The sequence below is a fragment of the Coloeus monedula genome (genome assembly GCF_965178545.1).
Source record: "Coloeus monedula genome assembly, chromosome: 6".
Taxonomy (NCBI): domain Eukaryota; kingdom Metazoa; phylum Chordata; class Aves; order Passeriformes; family Corvidae; genus Coloeus; species Coloeus monedula.
Genome location: NC_138786.1, coordinates 54,978,045 through 55,001,631, shown reverse-complemented (window position 1 = coordinate 55,001,631; position 23,587 = coordinate 54,978,045). Strand labels below are relative to the sequence as shown.

The following is a 23,587-nucleotide window of genomic DNA, read 5'->3' as shown; positions in this document are numbered from 1 at the left end:
AAAACTGTACTCATATTAGCATTCCCTGTCTTTCTTCAGAACAAACGTAGATGCATCTGGCTGTGGAGGGTTGCACAGATCACAATCCTTTGTTTTAGATGTGGTCTGCACCCCACAGCTCATGATGCACGATGGGTTAAAGCCACTGGCACTGCTCAGTTCCAGCTGTATGTTGAGTTGTATGGTTTCTTTCCTTAACTAAGTTGTTGCATTTTCTCAAGTCAGCAGTGACAATGCCAGCCAAGCCAACCAACACCAGTTCCAAACACAGACATGTTTGGAAGAGCACTGATTATTATCACCACGGCATGGAATTTACTCAGTTAATCAGGTAGGGTACCTTTAGCCTTGCACTGTACGTAATAAATCCACATTTAGGCAGCAATTTACATATCTTAGGACTCCCTAATCTAAGCATTTCTTTGAAACAGTCTAACTCCTAATTACAGTCACAAGAATAGCCTTGTATTGTGAAAGTTAAAACATATGCCTGGTTTTTGGCCCCATCTCCCTGGTTTTGATCAGCAGTAGGAAATTGGAAGTACCACCCTTTAAGAAGTTCCAAGACATGGTACAACTAAATGGGCTATTACAAAATTTTACTGGAAAATTTACCTGTGCATCAAAATTGTGTAAGCAATTTTCATGAATCATAGTGGATTAATGAGATATATAGCAGCTTGATTCATTCCCAAATTGCAAAACTAAATGAAATCCTTTGGCTTGAAATGTGAATCAGACTTCTGAGCTTTTCCCCTTTCGTTGATGAATTTGCATAAATGTTGTACTTTTTGTTTAAAATTGAAGTGCTCTGTTTGCACTCCAGCTGCAACTCACTTCAACAAATGCAGCCCATTTTAAAATAAATGCACAACTATTGAATCTTCATTCAGTCTAACACACAAAACTGTTCAACTCACAACTGTGCTCAGCTGCATGCAATAATTCAAATCTTTTTTTCTCTTCAATATCATAAAACAGAGAGATAATTTAACATCACTTACCTTTATTTGCTTGCAACCTTATGTTTTGTTTATACTTTCATCATTGTTATCAAACACCTCATTCTTCAAACATAAGCATGCTAAGTGTATTAGTACAGAGAACAGAATTACTTTGGCACTACCAACTCTATCAAAGAAAGAGGAATTCACAAGGCATGCTTAGCATCTTGTTATACAACACAGATGGTGCCACAGATTCTTAGGTATCATCATGAGTTAATGGATTTATTCTATGCTTTCCTCTGAAGAAAGAAAGTATTTAGTTCTCAGCAGGAAGTTTAGTTTTCAGAAAACCAAGGCTAGAAAAGCCAAATCTTTTGTTAATTGCAGGAGCCACTTTTTTTTTAAATATAAATAAATCCTACCTTTTGATAAACCTGAATGACATGTTTCTAAAAGAAATTAAGCCAAAACAACAATTAACAAAAAATTTTGTACAAAATAAATTGAAAAAGGCATTTAGAGCAAAACATGCAAAAAGATCTCATTTAAAATGCACAATCTAAAAATTACACTTCAATACATTCTCAGATTAGGCAGGTTATTTAGGGGCTGAAGAATAAAACTCTTGGCACTGCTACTTTCAATTTTTTTCTGGGAAATATGTCACCAGTATTTATTATGAATTAAAATATATACTGGTGTCAAAACACTTTGAAACTCGAAATCTGCAAGGTCAGGTAAAAATATGTTTGAATTTTCTTCATATATTTACCATAGAAAGCAAAAATGAGTAACTCTACTATAATTATATCTTGAGTATCTTCAGAGTTAGGTTTCTTCCTTTCTTCATAACGTTAGGTCAGCCATGTTGTACCAAAAGCTGCCTTAAATATTTAGCTATTTTAGCGGCAGAAGCTGTAACAATTGCCTACACCAGAATATAAGTAGTTTATAACCAAAGGAATTCTGATTCCCCATAGAGAATGCTAGAATAAATTAACAAGTTTTAAGGTTTAAAACATTTATTTAACAGGAAGAAACATAACCATGTCCTTCAGTGGCACTATCCACCTCCTCTGTAGTTTGTACAGCACTGCATGTAACAGAGCCCTAACTGCAAGACATCCTCCAAGTGCAAACAAATCATCTGTAACTGTGCTATTGTGTTACAACTGCATGTTATTTAATCAAGTCCAGATGGAATTTAAACTACTGTCAAAAGCCACGGGGAAAGACTTCTTCAAGAAAACCACACTGCACTGCACAAGTTGAAACTCAGAGGTAATGATAGAAGTTTGAATGCTGCCTAAACAACTGAGTGAAAAGTTTGCATGTTCACAGTTTGAGTGTCCACATTTGGAACGTCAGATGGAAAATTAAGCAAGGATATGACAAACAAAAGTACAGAAAGAAAGAAGTGCCAAAAGGATGTGGCTGATTAAGACCTCACTTGACATAAAGCAGATGGCTTAACTCTTAAAAAATATTCAAATTAAACATCTCTCTCTCTCAACATAAAAATAAGGGGAAAAAGCCCAAACCAAATTTCCTAGAGAATAGTGTTTCCCAGGGAAGTGTTACCTGGCAGAGAACTGAGCAAATTAAAACATTTATCAAAGGCTAGACTGTCATGGTTTTGTTTTGCACAAAAGCAACTTCTACATTTTTAAAGAAGTTCACTCTCTAAACTGAACTCAGACAGACATTTGTGAAAAACTGGAGTCTGGCTTAGCATTATTTTGTAGGAATGGGAGACTGCAAAGGGGATACTGAGAGTGAGGCATCTATAGTTATAAAATAGACAGGAAGGAAATGGCTTGCTGTGGATGTGGTATAAGCTTAAAACAAAAGCTAGTAGGCTAAGATCAGAATGATCTTGTCCAAAAAACTTCACCTGATAAGGAGTGTACAAAATCTTGATTATTATCTTAAAATGCAAGTTGTGGAGATGAGTGGTCTGATGTATGTGGTATGGGAACTGACAGGTTTTAAATACAGAAGGAAAAACCATGATTTTCAATTTCAGGGTTTACAGTAACTAATCTAAATCATACATGGATTTGAAATCAGAAGTCCAATTAGACTAAAAACTGTTAGTGCAGGAACAACACCTGCTGAAGCTAGACTTTGGTTAGACCACAATTCCTTCACACCAAAAACAATCTGCACATGAACTAAAGGCCAAAATAGGAATAAGCTTTTCAAGGTTTGACCAGACTCCTGCCTAGACTCAAATCCTAATACTGCCATTACTTTAAGATAGCTCGTGACAGCACTACTGCCAACAGAAGCTTTTGTCTCCTGCCCCTACCCTTTCATCTGTGGTATTTCTATTTCTGTGCTGCCAGCAAGGTTATGCAGAAAACACTGATGGACTAAGTGACTAGGAAACACAACCTGAGCTTCTAATGCTACATCAAATATCTAGACTAGATCCCAGTTTATGCCATCTACAGATGGACTATGCAGCCACTGAACAACTTTTCAACTGAGCTGAAATGTTTAATCTCTGCAGCATTTGTACCTCATTCGTTTGAGGTTGAAGAGCACAGAAGAAACAGCACAGACTAAACTGTCTCACATTTAATCCCATTTGATTCAACTCCCAAAAACAAATGGCTTCTGTAACCAAAATAGAACTACGAAAAAATCATAAGCAACTGCATTTTAAGTTGCAGAATTTAAGCTATTAATCAGTAAACGTGGACAAAACCACCAAAGCAATGAGGTATTTCTACTATAAAAAGGAAAAAAAGACAGGAACATTGCACCGGCATTTTAAGAGGCTTACCTTCTTGTTAGTTTTGAAGTGAGTTTACTAAAGAGATTAGTGGAGCCCCGGGTGCGGGTCTGTGAGAGCGGCGTCGCCTCGTGGGACAGGCTGGGCGAGGCGGGCGGGCCGTTGTAGGTGGCGGTGCGGCGCTCGCGGAGCTGCCCGTGGAACGTGCTCCGGCTGGCCGTTCCTCTGGGGAAACGAATACGGTCAGGGGTGGTCGCACTGCTAATGCTGTGAGTTGAAGCAACAGGAGTTCTCTGATCGGGAATAGTGCTAGGGCAGAAAACAAAAAAAAACCAACGCTAGAACGCCTTCACACAGGCACTGTGGCTCAGCAGGAAACACAAAACACTATGTTCTACAGTAAAGCATAAGCAGACACTTTTATATAGGCCAAGGTTGGAAATACCAACATTATTACAGCACTGTATGGAATCAAAACTTGTAAGAAGTTAGGATTAAGAGGCTGCCGAAACAGAAACCTACATAGACAGAAAAGTGCAACAGGAGTATCCTGGAAAAGACCAGATAAACCAGGCCTACAATGTTTCACTGAGAAGACTGATAAAAGAATAGACCAGTAAAGTTTCCTCCCAGGAAAGAGAATAGGTAACTTTAATGTCTCTCCCTCCGCATTCTGTACATACATCTTTGAAAGTCTTGCTAATTTGAAAGTATCCTACACAAAATTCTCTACAAGCGAACCGCTCCAAGTAGTGAAGTCCTTCAGGATACACAGTTTAAGTCCCCACAAACTTTGACAATAGGGAATGTCCAATACTCCTAACAATGGGAAAAGAATTAAGGTTCACTATTGCAGGATTATGTCACAGACAGCCTGACACACCACAAGACAAATGTAAACGAGACTAAAAAAATGAGGAAACACACATCTTGTGGGCAAAATATACTAGAACAATCTAGGACTAAAATTCCACAGCACAAAGTTAAGAAGCAGTGGGTATAAGTTAGTGTCACAACGATTTCTGGTTCTTACATAGGCCTGAAGTTATCTGCGCCATTGTCTATTGGAGGCAACATCATCTTCGTGTGCACAGAGGCTGACATGGACATCGACTTCTGATGTCGCAGCCGAACACTGGAGAAGGATGTGGTACAAACTGAAGCAGGGCTAGCTGCGTAAGCGAACATTTCTGTCAGGCTGCGAGGGGGTTTGGGTTCAGGCAGAGGCAGAAAGAAGAGCATGATGGACCAACAACAAACTACTGCATAGAAAAAAAAAAGCAAACTTTTCCTTCTATTAACTGGTTTATCAAAGAACAAGAACTCTAACAGCCCTCCTCTTCTATGTAAACAGCAGTAACTACCCTATACTCCCCTTAAAAAGCATCCTTACTTACATGGCACTGGACATCTATAAGTGACCATGCTCTTACCATTAGCATTAGTTTGCAGTGATACCCTCCTTGATGTACAGAACCTGAATAACTCAGAATTCTATGCCAAAGCTCTAGGATAAAGCACTGATGTAACTTGTATTGCTCTTAACAGTAAACAATGCATTAAAACCCCCACCAAGTGCACTTTCCAAAAGACTCACGATAGCTCCATTACTACAGTGAAATCCTTTGTTTTCAGAATGCATCCATGTTAAAAGAAATAAGTGAAAGTTGGGCAAGCTGTCAAATCTACATCAGATAACTGAGGGACTTCACAGGTACAATTGAAACCAAAAATATCATGATCTTTAACAACTCCAGAGAGGCCAAAAGAAAAAGGCTGCTAATAATGAACCTGTACGTGTAGTAGACAATGAACATGGCTTGCTGTTCTCTGAAGAAAGAGGAATGACTTTTGAAGAGCATCTTGTATTGCTTGACCATGAACATTTAATTCTTCAAATTACCATTCAGGCTTTGAAGGAAAGTATAGAGCACTGTCTCAGCAGAATGGCCAGTAAGCTGCCAGCTGTATAATATGTTCAAATAGGAGCATTAAATTTACTTATTTCTTTAGGCCAAAATACTCTTTGCAGCCTTCACATTACCTAGTAATGATAAGGATAGGAGAAAAGTGAGAGGCCACAAGATGTTTTGGGCCTTTCAGACTACACCACCATGTCATTCATCTGAAGTTTGCTTTAAAAGTAAGACAATTGTAATTCAGAAATATTGCTCGAGGTTAAGAATTCAATAATTCTCAGTGACAGTTTCATGACACCACATGTTCACTTTCAAGTTACTTCATGGTTACACACACAAACTCAAGTCCTGTTACCGAATTCTGGTACACCAGACTTTGGAGAGGAGAATGCTAGTGCAGCTACAAGTGTCAGCTCACCCACTTTCTCAGGCTCAGCTCCCAAAGCATTAGTACAAAACACCACACAGCTCAGACTTGGTTTTGGTTTGTTTTTAGCTTTTCTGGATCTGAAAAACTTCATCTGAATCATGCACACATTTCAACAATGCTGAATCCATCAGGATGACAACTACAAGCACTACTTACAATGAAGCCTTCAATACAGGCCCAGCATTTACACTACCCCAGGGTATTAAGAAATTGTAAGAAAATGAACATTCATCCCAAAACTAATACCCTGAAGTCACGTAACTGGTCACTAGCCTCTCAAGCTCTTCCAGCTCCTTTTCTCTATATTTGCTGCAAAAGATAAAGAATCTAGTTTTACAACACAAGACCCAAGTTCTATTCAGTCACCTGCCTCCAAAGATGTGACATCTAAAGGTATCAATCAGGGACCTTCTCTTCCTCTGATGCTTTGCTAGAAATCAGTTTCCTTGGATTATTAGCCTGGGAACACAGGAACAGTGAACTAACAATCACCAATTAGTGCCACGGCTTATTAAAAATCTGAAGCTGTTGTAAATCATTTGTGTTACAAATGATTTAAAGCAACTGCTTATCATTATGAAGAGTGTTTCATGAGTCCCCAAGTGCGTTAATTAATGCTCAGGCTTTGGAGGAAAGCCAATAGAGTCATCTCCAGCAGAATGCTTGTGTCAGCCACACAATGTGTCAAAGTAGAGATGAGAGACTTAACAACTCTTTGCTTCTACCAGTCTGGGTCTTCAAGCCTACTCTCTCCAACATCAGATCTACTGACTACTGACTCTTTAAAGTTTTCATACTTTCAGAAATAGTGCCTTCTCAGAATTCAATGTGCAAGATAAAAACAGAACAAGCAATGTTTTAACACTTCCTCTACAGAAAAAAATAGAGATTTTAGATGTGTGCACCTTGCCTTTTACGGTAAGTCTCCCAAGTTTTCAGTGGGTCACACTCAGTATCTCACTAGCTATGGAAAATCTAAAATCCAATCTGTAACAAATCATTTACAGCAATTACTCCTGCTTGTAACATTTGCCACCAATAGACATTTCAAAACCACAGAAGTAATTTTAAATAAAACCTTGGATATGGACAAAGCCCAGGTTCAACTTCAGATCTTGCTTCACAGAAGAAAAAAACCCCCAAGTTTCTAGAGTTACTTTCTGCCAAGCTGAGAGTAAAATATTAATTAAAGATTAATTCTGAAGAGCCAGTCCCATCAATAGCCATGTTGATTTTTCCTGCATTAAAGGTCCCTGCATTTCATGTGACCAGTCAATGCTTTACCCAGTTACAGCAACAGAATACATTCAAATGTAAATTCTGAATTCTGTGCCAAATCACAGTAATTCTGAAACTGTGCCAAAATAAACATGCAGTTTAGTATTGAAGCGTTTCAGACAATGACAAGTCTCCAACTGTAATAAAATTAACAATGCATTCTCATTACCTTTTCTCTTTTAAACCTTCTATAAAGAGTAATCAATGTAGTAATCAAAAAACGCATGATAAAAGCTATAAAGACATTTTTTACTTGTCTGTGAAAATATAAATTCTCAGACATTTCAAATGACCCAAATAAGGCTAGTTTGTAGAAAAAGCAAATGATGTTTAAATATAATATTGACAATAAAAGGCAAATTACACAAGGATAACCAATTATGAATACAAAACACAACTAATGTAGTTGTCTAGTGCTACTCAGTCTTAACTTTGAGATTAAGACCTATATGTGACAAACCAGAAAAACATCAGTTTGCTGAGAAACTCAAAGCCAGGGAAAAAATTTACTTCAAAAGATAGCTCCTTATGAGTATAAACTTACTCCCAAATTAAGGGAACATCTAAATCTCAAGCATTCCTAGTAAACAGTATCTAATAACTTTAAAAAATGTAATACGGAAATTGTAGACAAGATATTGCAAAGATACTAGTTTAAGGGTGAACAAAAATTGTAATAATCCAAGTAGTTAAGTAATAAAAAATTATCAAAACTATTATGGACAGAAAGATTCATTTTTTCAAAGAGTGCTTGGGAAGAAAAAAAGCTGTTAATGGTGAGCTTTAATTGAAACAATTTGGTAACACTAATAAGGAGTAACCAATGAAGGCTGAGACAGACACACTAAGAGACAGTACCAAGTAGCTATGCTGTACTTCACAAGACAGGTGACTGCAGGCCCAGCTGGCCAACTACACTTTTGGCAGTCTTCAGACTTATACTTGACTCTTTCCTTAATCACTTTCCATTTGCAGAAAGCTAGGAGGAAGAGACAGGGTCAAAATCAAGTTCTTTATCCCTAGGCTTCAGGAATCAAACAGGGAACAGACAGGCTTTCCATCCAACATCACAATGTCACCACTCTTCCTAATCGACTGCCAAAAGGAGGGGGAAAAATTTTGTGCAAAAAATGGCAGATCTTCTGCCAACTTCACCACAAGTTAGAAAATAGGAATTTTCCTCCCACCATTTACAAAGTATAATAAAATAAGGAAGGGGTAGAGAAAATTGGGAAGGGTAGGAGAAGGGTACACATTCCTTTAAGTACCAGCTATATGGCTCTCCTGGCAAGGGTTAACTACTTAATTGTTACCAGCTTTTGACAGCAGTAAAATTCTGAGAAGAAGAAATTAAAATACCCTCAGCCAGCCAGGAAATCTGGTGGTATTCCTCCCAATTGCTATTGAATACCTGATATCTACTTTCACTATAATATTATTTCCAACAGCTCTTCTCAGTCTTCACAGGATGGCAGTAGACATGACCACAGTGCCAACACATGAAGTGGTTAGCTCCAGTTCCATTGCATGCTCTACTCAGGGTTTCATTCAGTAAAGTGAAAAGAAATTTGTTATTTCTCTGTTTTCACTCAGAATATGGAGATACCCTGAGGAGGGAAGCAGCTGAATTCTGTAAATCCTGGGAAACAGTTAGACTGCCAGACTATCAGCAGGGAACATTACTAGTCTAAGACAATGGCCTATCACTATTTCATCTTTGCTCAGAAAAAATTACCTTCTCCCTCAGACTTTGCAGCAAAAATGGTATTTCAAATAATCCCAGTGAAGCAGAGTTGAGAGTGAAACGTAAAAAGAGAATGGCTCAAGAGAGATGGACTTTGCAGTCTGACACTAAACAAGGCTCTTCTGCAAGCATGTGCTGTTTGGCCACAGGAGTTCACAACAGATTTAAGATGAAGGCTGCTACAAATTTTTCATGTATTTAACCAGAAATTAGAAACTTCCTTTTACATTCTAAGCATAGAATATAAAATTCAATACAGGAAAAAACCCCCAAACTCCGACATACTTACAAGTACTCCATAACCAAAGATCTGTACTCACCTTTCATTAAGAATTACATTAGAATATCATTTACTTTTAAATTAGGCATTACAATTTTTTGGAAAGGTGAAGACAAGGGACATACACCATAGGAAGACATTTCATATACCTGTTCTCCTTGCCATTTTGTATCACTGAATGCCTATCAGCAGTGGTTCTTTCACTACAAACATATGTGTTGCGCCGTGTCATTGCTCCAGGGGTAGTATTGTTCTACAATTAAAAAACATAGGCTTGTTATTCTCCACAAAAGGCTTTTCCAAGGTTAAGTCTGCATATAATTGAAGGCTTTTTACTTACTGCTAGTTTTACACAGTTCTAAAACTTACAACAATTAAATAACTTAATATACAAACTCCATCTAGTATCTTTAAGGAATAATGCAATCATAAAAAAATAATTCTAACAAGTTGTTCTTGTATTTCATATTGATGGCTCAAAATTAATATTCCTTAAAGTTTTTATTACAAAAGTTCTGAATTACAAATTCTCAGTATATATAGCATTCTTCCTCATCTGGATAGCCTGTGTCTTTATAGCCTATTTTTGAAATACTTTACCACTTGTAGCTTGGAGAATTTTCCTTTAAATTAAAATCATACCCTTAAACAAGATAGGAAAAGCAAAGACTTAACAAACAAATGTGGTAAAATTCAGTGGGAAGGTAAACATGGACTTTTAAATATTAAGATACTATGAAACACTAGACAAGTTTTAAAAACAAGGAAGAATAAGAGACAAATTGCAGAGAATTTTAGTAAGACATTTTTTAAAATACACATTTAAATACAAGCATAATACATTGAGGACAAGAGAACCAGGGGAACTTAAACTACAGACCTTACTTTAGAGGGGAGAAAAAAAATAGAATTACTTTGCCTCTGTCTTTACAGAGAAAGAGGGTGGAGATATGCCCAAGTTGGCGGTCAATTTTCCAGGAACGACTGAGAAGCTATAGGTAATTCACAGATAACAGAATTATAAAAAGTTAGATGCAATTACTGTAGGAAAAGCATGGTGGTCCAGACAAACATGCACCCCCAGGTTGTAGAGGAAGCTGGCAAGCCTTTGTATTTTTTTTTCTCCCCACCCCAAGAATGAAACACAGGAAACTGCAAATGGTTGGAAAAATGGAAAAAAACCTTTAAAAGTTTTCTTTAAAGAAAAGGATCACGGGGCAAAGCAGGAAGCAAAAAAGGCTATTAACTTCAAACATCACTGCTGGGGAAAGTCTTGGAGGAGGCCAGCTTAAGGGAATGACTGGTCAGCACCTGGATAAGCACATGTTGAGTAAGGAGGGCCACTAAGAATCAGGCAGGGGACTTCATGCTCAACTAACCTTGTGGAGTTCTTTGAAGAATTATGCTATGACGGACAGGGGAAACTCAGCGGATTTTAAAAATAGCATTAAGAAAAGGTTTCGCATAAACGGTCACAGGAGAGAGTCATGGCAAGAAGGATTAAAAAAAAAGAAAGGAAAAACTAGTTCAAGCACAAAAGCAGAGTAGCCAAACCTTTTTTGTTTCCAAACCTGAAATAAAACTGTTAAAGTGGAGTATTCTCAATAACTGGCAAAAGCTCCTCCAGTGCCTTAAGGCAAAATATCTGCTGTCTAGGGAGTCTCATGCAACACATTCCCAGAGTTGCATATTTAACCATCTTGTCTAAGAGACTGCTGACCTGTTTGTTACACATCTTGTTACACAAATGTACAAATTAAAATGCAACAGTGAAGTGCACAACCTCCTGGTGTTAAAAAGTACAAAGACAAAGAGTATTTCAGATCAGCAGAACAATTAATTAAATTGTAAGATGCATGCAGCTGTCTGAAGGGTTCTCAAGTATTTTTCACTGGATATTCCTTAGGGATAGGCATGTGCCAAGCATCAGCAGAAGTTTTCCTGGCCCTTTCCTTGTACTTTATTCCTTGTACATCCCTTGTCTTCATATATGTTTATTTATTTAAAAAAACCCCACCACTGATTCTTCTGCTTTCCCCTGACATTTATCACTGTACAAACTCCCCTCTCTTTATTAAGCCTGCCAGCAATGAAAGCTGTGCACCTAAGGCAAGGTTTTGGTTATCTGCTCTTGGGAGGTTACACTGTGCAGGACACTTCGTGGAAGCCTCAAAAACCAATGGTACAGTGAAATATTGCCTATCAGTATTTGCAGATCATTTTGTTCTGTGTTCTGAACATACTAGAGGATGAAGCACCTAAAATATCCAACACTGGTCTTCTGGTGGGAAATAAGCACAATAATCAGAGGCTTCCTTCTTTCCATCTGCTCCCTTTGAACATGAAATACTGGTTTCCCTTGAGAAGACACGACACCATTACAATGTATTGTCATGTTGCACATCTGGAAAGACAAGACTGCAATCTTTGTGCTGGACCAGACTTTTATGACTATGCATTTTCAGGTTTGGGAGTGGACAAGTTTTGGTATTAATATCTGAAATTAGAGGACTGCAAGGACATGCTTTCCCAGCTCATTCTGAAATGCAAAGATGGAAACGTCAGTATACCATTTTTCCTGTTTGGCTCACATTTCAGAGATCAGAAGAGATTTAAGCATTTCAAGGTTTCAAATTTCAGTTTTAGCAAGAACAGTCTTGGTACTGGGGCCTTTACACTTTCTAGTGTATGACCTTTCACGATTCATCAAGAAGCTCTTCAGCTGTGACTTTTTTGTTCAGCCAATCCCCAGACTGTTAATCTCTGGACATGACTAAATAGCACAGGTGCACAGCACCGGAAACTGGTGTCAACAGCACCCCACTCCCTGATGGAATGACAACCCCTAGGGTCAGGGTTAGCTGCCTAAGTTCATCCTCATGGCATCGTCTGCCTTCTTTGCAGGGGAAGCTGACACAGCAAAAGCACATGTTGGGACTTGTGAGCACATGCACAAGGCCCAGTCACAGCACAGATGATGTATTTGTATTACAGCACCCTCCTCTTTTCCTAGAGAGAGTCCTGTGTGCTCTGCTCAGGCAGGCTATTTTCCCATTAAGAGACATCAAGGCAAGGACTGATGAAAAACTTTCAAAAAAAGCTTCTGACTTGGAATAGTGAACCAATCTATTTATTTAAGAGCACTAGTACAGTATTTGGTCCTGGGTGATTTTTCCAATGTACCACCTATTATCCTCTTCCAGTTTTCTTAAAGCTATTCTAGGGTTCTGAGGCAGCTTTATTGCAACATTGAGAAAAAACCCAAAGCTCTAGGAAATAAACAAGGAATTATTAAAACACAGATATACCAGTTCCTGCTAACTATCCAACATCTGTAGCAGCTTTTCATTATTAATTTGGTATTTGCCCAAATAGCTTGAAGATTTCGGATGTGTATTTGTTCAGCTTGCAGAATTATTTGGTTTACAAGAGTTTAAACACACTGTCAACTTTAGAAGTACAGCTTGGAGCCCCTCCCTCCAGTCCCAGACTTAGCTATATGCTGTACAAGCACAACTCTCATCCTTAAGTGCAGGCTTATAAGCTTTGTTATTTAATAAGAGTGGCATGCAACTGACTGAGGGTCTCCAACAAGGACTGGTTCTACTGCTTTTGCTGTTCTGTCAAAATAATAATTGTTTTTATAGGGTATTTTTCCATCTCTTCAGTGTTTTTTCGTCATATTACAGATTTTAGGACTTCAGTGCTCAGTAAAACAGAAACTCTCTTCACCTCAAACTTTTTTCAACCTCAGGACAATATGGTAACTCCAATAATTTTTTTTCCTTCTAGATGCATGCCAACACTGTAAGAAATAGAATTCCCTACTCAGTTGTAGAAAATGAGTAAAAAGTCAGTGCTTCCCTTCACCCCCAACAACCAGAAAGCCAAAGACTCATCTTTAGCAGGGGGGAAAAAAAAGGAAAGAAAAAAGAAGAGTTTGTACTGTCTGGTGTGAAGAGCTATAAACAGAGACAATTTAAAACACTAATTATTGAGTGACAACATTAAGTCTGATTTCATGTTCACCACCTGGTATCACTGCTTGTAAAAGATCAGCTGGATCAGCTGCACACTGAGTCAGGGAAGCATCATATGGTTATGAGCTGAAATTTTATTTCAGGTACAGTAGTAAGGAATTTGGAATAAACCTACTGGAATAAATCCCCAGTATTTGGGAGTGGCATAGAACAGCAGATGAAAAGATACTGAATGTAAAGTATGTTGTAACTGTGACACAAATCTTTTGAATAAGGCACCGTACAATACCAAGTGAAGTCCGATGTAGGACAAAACTGATTTGATTATCCTACCATTTTGAGATTCAACAGCTAAGAACTGTCATGTAAGAAAAAACCAAATCTGAACGGTTTTTGGACTGATAACAACAAAGGGAAAGTGTGGGGGACCACAAAAATCAATAAAGGATCCTCCAAAATCCTGAGTTCTTGTCCACATTTATGAATAACAGCTGCTACAGTAGAAGATGTGTTTTTCTAAGGAAACTCTTGGGCTGATATCCTTGAGCCAAGTCACTACTAGCCACTGAGCCAACTGACAATACAGGGCCAATAAAGTAAAACAAGTGCCATTTCACTTCTTTTGCTTCAGACTGTCAAAAAGCTGCAGCTCAGGAAGTTCTGTCTCATTTGTTGTAAGTAATGCTGCTGAGTATTACAACCAAATAAATATGACAGCTTTGTGGGATAAGTTAAAAAAAAAAAAATCACTCTGTTGCAAGTTGAACAAGTTGAATAAAGGACTGAGAATTTTTTTATTCTGAAAAGAAGGATTTTTTCCAATACAAAATCCCAAAGTTTTAGAAATTAAATGTTGCAAGACTGAATTATTATTATCTGAAAACATATTTCCAACTGTGTCTTTGAGGGAGGGACCACAGAGAACACATTTAAATCCAAACTGAACAAAGGATTTTCTTTCTTTTTGGCACACTGCCTATTGCTAAACCATGTATATTACCTACTTTTGCTCCTTTGTATATTTTTCTTGTTGTTGTTGTGGTTTAGAGGCAGGTGGGGGAAGCCCACAAGGACAAAAGCCAGGCACACTGCTTTTGAATACAGGCTGAAATATACCTTTGAAGAGTTTTTAGAACTACATTTCTTTGATAATCTTAACAACATAACTATGACTTAAAATAGCATGTTTGAGGACAAAGATTAGGTGGCTCCTTATACACATGAAACTGTAAAGGAGGATAACAAAAATAGAGGTTTCATTCTTTTGTACAGAGGCCAAAAAGGAGTAGTTGGTGATATCAGGAGTAATGTAACTACCTTTTTTTTTTGTTTACTTTTTTAAATACCCGAATTATGTCTGTTTACTAAGAGCTACTAATGCTAATTATGAATACTGACTACTTCAAGACTGTTAGGAGGTAACTTGAATAGCTGACATTGCAAGGGAGAAAATACCTACATTTACTCTTGATAAATGACAGGTAGTATCAGCACCACTGATAAATCACAGGTTTAACACTTTTTAACTCCTCGAAAAAATTCATGGTTTTGATAAATAAACGTTTCTACTTACACTAGGGACAGCTGAACTTTTCTTACGTTCAGGAATATCAGCCTTATTGGGATTGCTGGCGTTTCCAAGCATTGGGCTAGCTGGTGCAATTCCTCTTCCTGCAACAGCACTACTGCTGGATTTTCTTGACTGAATTCCTTCCTCTTTGAGGTCACTGTCTGTAGTACTAGTCTGGCTTCTTTTGGGATATGCCACTACTGAGGGGATGGATGGTCCAGCTTAAAAAACAAACAAAAGAAACAGGAAAAGGATTTTTCTTCTCAGAAGTTCAGTAACTATTTTCCACCACAATGGAAATATATTCACACATGAAACAACACAGTTAACACTGAGAATCGGAGTTTCAAAAAGATAATAAAATTATTGAAATAGATGTATTTCAGGAGACAGTAAAATACTGTGAAAAACAAAAACCTTGCAAGGTGAAGATACTACTTGATTTCCATGAAAGTTTCATTAATTTCATGAAGGTTTCTAGTTTGGCTTGCTAGGAAAACCCTTTGGAGTCATCCTAGACACTTAACAAGTAACAGACTCATTCAAACCACACTATCCATTAGCACAATACACTGTTCAAGCCAATTTCCTGAGACAGGCACCTTGTGACACAGCCCTGGAGCACCAGCAGCACTGATGGCTGTTGGTCTGTGCTCCTCCAACAGCCAGAAGTGGCAGTGGTTCCCCACCACCCTCCCCACGTGTGCAGGAACAGACAACTGCTCCTGACACCTGAGAATGAGGAAGCCCCTTCAACAGTGCCAAGCTCCCTCTTGCTTTAACAGGTTCCTGGACACTGGGTAAAGCCTGTGGGTGGTGTCAGGATTGTGTTTCTTGACATCTCACACCTCTGAAGAGGATACATCAAGTCACATCAACTTCTTAGTGAAATGTTTTAATAACAATTAATCAAAAAGTGTATGTATATACACAGACAAAAAAATACATATAAATACATAAACATATAAATATATAATACATAGCTAAAACATGTTTTAAAAGTATCAAAACCCCCAGTAATTAGCATCCCAGAAGACTCCCCAAGGAAAGCAACCTCTGAATGCACTCGAGGTATTTCAGTGTAGGCCTAAACGGTGATTCCTTTCATGAGTTAAGTGTCTGAGCAGGAGGATGTTTAAGACATTTTAAAAATCCTAATCTACTATATTGCACTCTCATTAAGCAGAAGAGTTGTAAGTTTGTCAGAGTCTTTGTTCTTTAGAAATTGAATTCCTGCAGGACAACCAAGTGACACTACCCTCAGGAAACAGGAAACCAGAAATATTGGCAAACTGACATTTCTTCAAGTTTTAGACACAAGCTGACCTATTAGTGTCAAAAGAAAACAAAAGCTGAACAGACATACAAGAGCATGGGGGAGGAGTGCTGTGCTTTTCATGAAAAAGGGGTAGCAACATTCTCTTCAATTTGTGAAACAAGACTTTGCCAGCACAGTCAGGAATGTAAGGGACAACACAAGGCAGAACAAGAGAATTAAGTTGGTGTATTCAGCATTCCTCTAAAAGCTCTTTTGAAGGCTTTATAATAAAACCAATTAAAAAATCAGTTATTCACTAAAATATTTAACCACCATGCTGTGAACCACGCTGTTGTCACCCTCCTTACACTTGGGGGATGGAGACAAATCCAGAAACCAAGCAGAACTGGAAGTCACTGTACTCTGCAACACTGAAAATGAGAAATGCTCACCGTGATCACTGTACCGCCGCTGTTTCTGGCTAGAAGATATGCTTCTCTGAACTTTGTGATGAGGAGATTGTCCAGTGCTATTATTAAGATCACTACTTGGCCTAACTTTGGCAAGTGAAAGATTGCTGCTGGAGCTTGAATCACTTGCATCCAACTACAATACAAACGAGAGTATTAAAACAAGGAGTTCAGACAAAACAAATTAAAACATCCACCACATTCTGGGAGCAGGAACAGGGAGGTGGAAGATGGCTCTGCTACATGGGAAATTAGTGATGGCATGGGCAGTTGCTTAAGAGGTCCCACCTTCTTTGAGGTTGTACAACTGTCTTAGGTAAAACTCAGTGGAACTTGCAGCTCCTCAAAGGCTAATCAGTAAAGAAAATCCATTTGTCCTTTCAGAACTCTCCCCTCAGATTCCTAAAATCTCCAAGGTTTTAACAGGAAGAGACGATACACTTTGTAGAGGCCACCACACCAACTCCTCCAGCAGAGGAACCAAGACCAGCTTACTGATGCTGAGCCCTCTCAGCAGCATATGGAAAGGTAATCTATAATGCAAGAACTTTTTCAGGTTGGTCAGTCCTGCTCCTTGGTTCTCTTAAAATAGTTACAGCTGGCACATTCACACTTGAGCTCCTAGACTTGCCAGGACAGTAACTGCATATAAAATTCTTCAGAGGAGTAACTGCTGAGCAAACAGGGCAGTTCTGGAGGGCCTAAAGGCAAGACTTTACTCACTTAAAATCATGTGAGAACAAATCTGCATCACTTGGACTGCTGATGACTAGAACAACATGACTTTAAGTGCAATGGAATTTTGTGCAGGAATGCAATGCCTATAGTAACTGACTTAATTTTTGCTTCTAAATTTGCTAAGGACACTTTCTGATTTGCTTCTTTGCAGTTTTAAGAATGGTACTTACCTCTGATGACTTCCTTCCTAGCAGTAAGTATGTAGCTGTGATTTCATCATACTTCATTTTACTAAGGGATTCCTGAATTTCTTCTTGAGAATATCCCATTCCTACCATAATATCTAAAACCAAACAGACATTCTGTAAGTAAACAGAAATTCTGATGTTCCAGCTGGCTGAGTGTTCAAGAGAAAGGATGGAACATTTAAAGAATTAAAACAGAATTATTAATTTTGAGAACATAAACCTGATCAAGTATCAGTTTTAAAGGATTGGTTACTTTTTCCAAATGGCAAACAAATACAGAGTGGTGGTGGAGGAAAAAAGCCCCTCCCACATCATGCAAATTGTATCATACTCTGGAAAGTACTCACTTACCTATTCTTTTCTGGTCCGAGATGTCTAGTTCTGGTTCAACAAAAGGTTTAAGTTCATCCTCCTCATGCCCTGCATTGATCCACCTGTCCTTCATAATTTGCTATGAAAAAAAAGGTTTTGTTAGTACAGTACACTTACCAGCAAAGAAAACAAGCTGTGGGAAGAACAACTTCTCTATCTAACAAACAGTAAGGTCTTTCCTAGTTTTCATGTTCCAGAACATTCCCAGCGCTTATTCAGTTTTGCTTTGCTTCAGTGAGGAGAACCAACTACACACATCAAGCCAGGCTGCTCCCCAGTCAGCTGTATTCCAGCTCACAGCTGAGGGCCAAAAGCCTGCAACGCAGACCAGGAGCAGTGTGACAACTTCGACATGTCTTGGAATTCCAAGCTCCACCAACAGAAGTCCAAGGAAGCCCTGTTTTGGCCTTTTCTCCTCCATGATGGTATAAAAGGCAGGCAAAAGGCAACTACAGCAGCCAGTACCTCCAGTTCACAACTGAAAATGTGGAAAACAATGTGGTGGATCATCCATTAATGCAGGAATCCACAAGCTAACCACCAGGAAAAGTTATGTGACATAGAAAGTGTAGTGACACGTTGATTTTGAAAGTAACTGGAGTCAGGTGTGTTACAACCCCAGTAAACAATATCTTTAAAAAGAGTCATGTGTTTTTGTCAACAATCCCACCTCCAGAGCCCACTCCAATTATGCATAGGAACAGTTTGGCAATAATAAGTTAGAGGTCAAAAATGCAGTTTGCAAAATATCAAGTCTTGCTTTGTGATGCACCTTATTTGTGCCATTACCTCTAGAGTGCCTCTTTTTGTTGGGTTTAGCACCAGGAAACGTTTGAGGAGGTTTTCACAGTCTGTAGACATGTAGAAAGGAATCCTGTATTTTCCCCTTAGCACTCTTTCTCTAAGTTCCTTGGTAACAGAACAAGAACAGACAGTAAATTGTAAGCAACAAGTCACTTAAATATTAGATAAAATATTAGATGAACATATATTCTACAAAAAGCTACCTTTAAGTTCTGTCCATCAAAGGGAAGAGATCCACTCACGAGAGTATAAAGAATAACACCTAAACTCCAAACATCTACTTCAGGTCCATCATATTTCTTCCCTTGAAAGAGCTCTGGAGCAGCATATGGTGGGCTGCCACAAAAGGTGTCCAGTTTATTTCCGACTGTAAACTCATTGCTAAAACCAAAGTCAGCTATTTTAATGTTCATATCTGCATCTAGCAATAGATTTTCAGCCTGGAAGAGAAAGAATGCTTTGTAAGATTAATAAAATACTTAATTGAGAATGCTACTGGTTGGTTTTACTCATTCTTAAAAGGCAAGAAGCTGAAATACCTGTTAACATTCCATGCCTTGCCAGGTCTTTAAGTGTGCTTTAGTCAATCATTAGCATATCCTGTTTTAAAAATCTCTGTACAATGGCTTCAGACTATGGGAGCTGTGATACTACCTGAAAACTTCTTACCATCTATTTGTTTTCTCCACAGAAATGCATCTTACATTTTGATCTATTCAGATGAAAATAAGATATAGTCTCATAATCCATACTTGACAGCATGTGGTATTCTTGCAGTAGTTTGGTAATAAACATAACCTTTAAACTGTTTTCACGTGTTCCTTTTTTTTGGTGGTGGTATTGCTTTCTGCTTTTTTAAGTTACAATGCTATGACAGGTTAAACAGATTATGTAGCAATACTATTAATATAAAAGGCACAGTTTAAAGAAGAGATATGCTGTTTCATGTCAAGCTACAAAGAAGCCATACTTCAGTTTCATCATCACTACTGGTAATTCACTCTGTTCAACTCTTGTCATATCTCTATAAAATTACTACTTAAAAAAAAAAAAAAAAAGATTTCTCAGCTAACATCAGACCTGCATCAGATCTTAATGTGACCACTGGGTAAGAGGCTATCTTTCAGCAGACATTAAATGTTTGCATTTAAAAGCCTTATAAATCCTCTTCCTTTTATTTAAAATGGTTTTAAGCTGCAAATATTTCTCAAAACTTGCTATAACATATGTAAAAAATAAATCAGAAAGCTGAGTATAAACTGTATTTTATACACAATAAAGATCACACCCACAGGTACAGAGCTGACACACATACACTGCACATACTTTTTCCTACTCACCTTGAGATCTCTATGAACAATATGCTTTTGATGGCAATACTGCACTGCAGATACTATCTGGATAGAAAACAAGCCAAATTATGTAAGTGACATCTCAAAGAAGCAGGAGCTTTAATCAAAGATTTCAACATTTATTACTGAAGTTGACACGAAGTTTTCCAGTCAGAGCTACATAACCAACTCCTACAGTGACCAGCATATTTGGGAAAAAGCTGCTGAATAACTTCAATGTTATTTGATCTATGGTTTCTCCTATACTTGAACGAGGATTTTGTTTTTCCTGTGTGGCTAATTATAGACCAGCAGAAGCAATGACTTTCAGAAAGGTTACTGAAGTATTTCCATTCCAATACTGTATACAACTATGAAAGCTTTCCTCCTGGACTGAGGTTTTCCAGGCCCTCTCCAAAGGTGATTTTTTCATGCCATGCCAGAGAGAAAAGGGTAAGAAATTGGCTTTAGTTACTTGAGAAACTACTGGGAAAGAGGCTGTTTGTCAAAACTTATGCAATGAGAAGCAACTGTGCATCTGACAGAGATCTGCTGTCTAAGTGCATATGGTTTAGTGTAGTTTCTATACCATAGCAAGCTCAGTGGAAAAACCCTCTTATATCTCTCCAGTGTAATGGAATAATTTCTTCTATCATAATTTCAAAATATCGTAAAGTTTTTCCTGCTTCACATAGCAAACCTTATAAGCTATTTACACAGTGCAGTGTCCTAGTACATTGCTTCTTAGAGTCATAAGCATTGCTGCAGAACTTCACATGTATGGAAAAGCTGGATAAAGTATTATTCTTACATGATCACAAATGCAGTCAAATGCATTTTGTCATGCATGCATGGTCAGAACTGAGGCACTTAAAATAAGCGGAACTGCACAAATGGTAACTACATTTAAATAAATGTATTTTCAGTCTTCATTCAAGCATAAGAAGACTTCCCTGGCAGAAAAATGAGGCAGCATTACTGTTACAAGAAAATAACTCATGATCAGACCACCAGTTTAGTGTAAGGATCCTCCTGTATTGGTAAGGAGCAAGGGTTCTCTCCCTCTATTTACAGCATGTGAAAGTTATTGGTAGGTTCTTGGTAGGTCAAATAACTGATGCAGCAGTAAATTTTGTATTTGAAACATAAGCACCAAAGTGATCTTTGCATCCTGTATTACTGAATCACTCACATGCAAAATGCCACCTTAGAAACCATGCAGACTATGGAAAGTTGAGGTACTATTCCATTCCCTATGCCTTCATTCTGGTTTTGCTTGCTCCTTTCTGTACTGGTTCCCTCTTTCAGACTCCAAGTTCAGCTTTTTACAGTTGCTGAAACTGCCAAAGTGCTCCCATGCCACCACTTGTCCCATCCTTTTGGTTTCCCTTCCTTTTCTCTCTGCTACCATTACCTCAGTGCCAGTCACAAGCTCACTCTGCAGGGGCTTCCAATGCTGGCAGCATGACAAACACCTCAGGCTTTATTCAGGTTTGCAGAGACACAGCACTATTATCATTCACTCCTGAACTGCTTTATTGTGACTGCCTAAGAGCGGAGGTTGAGCAGATGATCAATCAGTAGCTTCCTTTGGAGATGCTTTTGAACTCCTCTGCATTGCAACAGGATGGCACAGAAGTAAGCCCAATCCACATGAAGGGAAATAATGCAATGTGTAGGACATTAATAACTGAAGAACAACAGTCACAACTGAATGAAAAATAGCACAAAGCATGGCTGCACCAGACTGAAACCCTTGTATTCCACCTTCCATCACTGTTTCCATTGACAGCTCCCTCACTCCTAACCTTCTTGTGTGAGGAATTTTCTGATGCTTGGCAGGTAAGGAGAAGAGGGGAAAAAGCATCAGAGCTTTTTGCTAGAAGTAACAATTGGAGCACTGAAATACTTCTAAAGAGTGATTTTAAAAATCTGTATAAATGTAAGTTTTGAAGAAGAAGCTCTCTAGGCAGAAGAACCATTCTCTATAAGGATTAAATTACAAAAGGATAGCTAAATGACCTCTCAAGGCTCCTTTCACACTGCCAGGAGCATTCTGTTGCTTTGCTGCAACACACCAATAAGATGTAGTTTGTGGATTTTTTAATTTTCCAAGATCTGTCCTAACATCTATTGGCATTAGAATTCTAAACTGCTTCAGCAGGGAAACAGTGAGAAGACTGAAGAAGGCCAGATGTCATGGCTTGCAGAAAAGAGAGAGACTTAATATATACAAATTTAAGACTTGCTGCTCTACATCAGATTTTTCTGTGGAAAAAGGGTGAGACTGAACCAGAACTGCTTGGAAGTCTGTAACGGAGAAGATGAACAAGGTGACATTACGAATGCAAAACATTCTCAATTTGAATTTCTCACACATGGCTACACAAAAGGAGTTTGAAATGGAGAACTGTATAGCATCATCGTATTTTTAGACTTTGTACCTTCTCCTGTGTTCCTTGTCAAGTGCAACTGGAATAATATGATTACTGTCTTTTACATTCTATTTTCCGGCTAAACACCTTACATATGTGTAACAAAGTGGACTAAAAAATAGTTCCTTTTTATTTTTAACAAGCAAAGAAGGGAGAATTACTGAATTCTGCTCTTTGCCTGCTAGAAAGGAAGTGTCTCCTCAGACAAAACACAAGTGTTTGACCCAGAAATCACATCTACTGAAAGAAGAAACATGATCTGAAAACAAGATATAATACAACCTATTGTAAGAATTAATCTCAATACCACGGCACAACTGTTTTTCAGTTTAGAAAGAGCCACTGTCTGCTAAAACAGTTAATGAATTTTAAAAAAAGAGACTATTATGTCATAAGTCTCTATCTAACAGAGAACAGCTGCACTACATCAGATAAAAGGTCTGCAGAGTGTATTCTTCCTCCAACAATGGCCAAAAGCAATACAAAGCTATTCTGGGACTACAGCAAGGTGAAATGAATAGTTTTATGACCTGTGAACCCAGCAAGATCTAGTTTCCTTGTTTCCTTTGACACTGTCCCTCAGCCTGAGCTTCAGCAGCTATAAAATGCCAAGCTCTGATCAGTTACCTGACTTTCGTCCAGCACACATGCTCTTCTCTCTAGAAAAGCCCAATCAACTTGTGCTACAGTTTCTCTCCTCTGCTTATTTCTAGGGTTCTCTCTTTTTTCCCCAGGAACTGAGGTTTTTGAAGCTTTCAAGAACCTCCCTTCTTTGAGATCAAGGTCCTCTAAAACTGCTTGAGCTCAGCAGCCAGGAAGTCAGCTGTTGGGGGACGACAGAGCACAGCTGTCTGCACCAGGAGACTCGCAAGAAAAAACTGAAAAGTGTACTCCAGTGCATACAAGTGAGGCCATCTATGTATCTTTATAAACAGCACTTATTCTACTGAAATACAAAAAAAAAACCCCAACAAACCAACTCAAAAAATCATCAAGCTGAGAGTACATAAACCCAGCTCTTGATGGGTCAAATATCCAGCTCAGCAGGTAATTCCCTTTTAGATTATTTTCCTCCACATTTCTCTTTGAAAATGAAGCTACAT

The 23,587-nt window shown here is 38.2% G+C and overlaps 1 protein-coding gene across 5 annotated transcripts in view; it reads right to left on the bottom strand.

Moving 5' to 3' along the window:
- Nucleotides 1-23,587, bottom strand: part of MARK3 (microtubule affinity regulating kinase 3) — a 60,843-nt gene that overhangs the window by 6,000 nt on the left and 31,256 nt on the right. For 3 of the 5 annotated variants that reach the window (XM_082283741.1, XM_082283742.1, XM_082283745.1), the window contains 11 exons: nt 20,059-20,115; nt 18,922-19,158; nt 18,704-18,823; nt 17,894-17,993; nt 17,525-17,637; nt 16,599-16,752; nt 14,892-15,109; nt 9,488-9,591; nt 4,721-4,885; nt 3,739-3,996; nt 1,370-1,396 (listed from right to left, as the gene is read on the bottom strand). In XM_082283741.1, the coding sequence (XP_082139867.1) occupies nt 1,370-1,396; nt 3,739-3,996; nt 4,721-4,885; nt 9,488-9,591; nt 14,892-15,109; nt 16,599-16,752; nt 17,525-17,637; nt 17,894-17,993; nt 18,704-18,823; nt 18,922-19,158; nt 20,059-20,115 (1,553 nt within the window). The remainder of the gene's footprint in view (nt 1-1,369; nt 1,397-3,738; nt 3,997-4,720; nt 4,886-9,487; nt 9,592-14,891; nt 15,110-16,598; nt 16,753-17,524; nt 17,638-17,893; nt 17,994-18,703; nt 18,824-18,921; nt 19,159-20,058; nt 20,116-23,587) is intronic. The other 2 variants (XM_082283743.1, XM_082283744.1) reach the window with 1 other exon arrangement.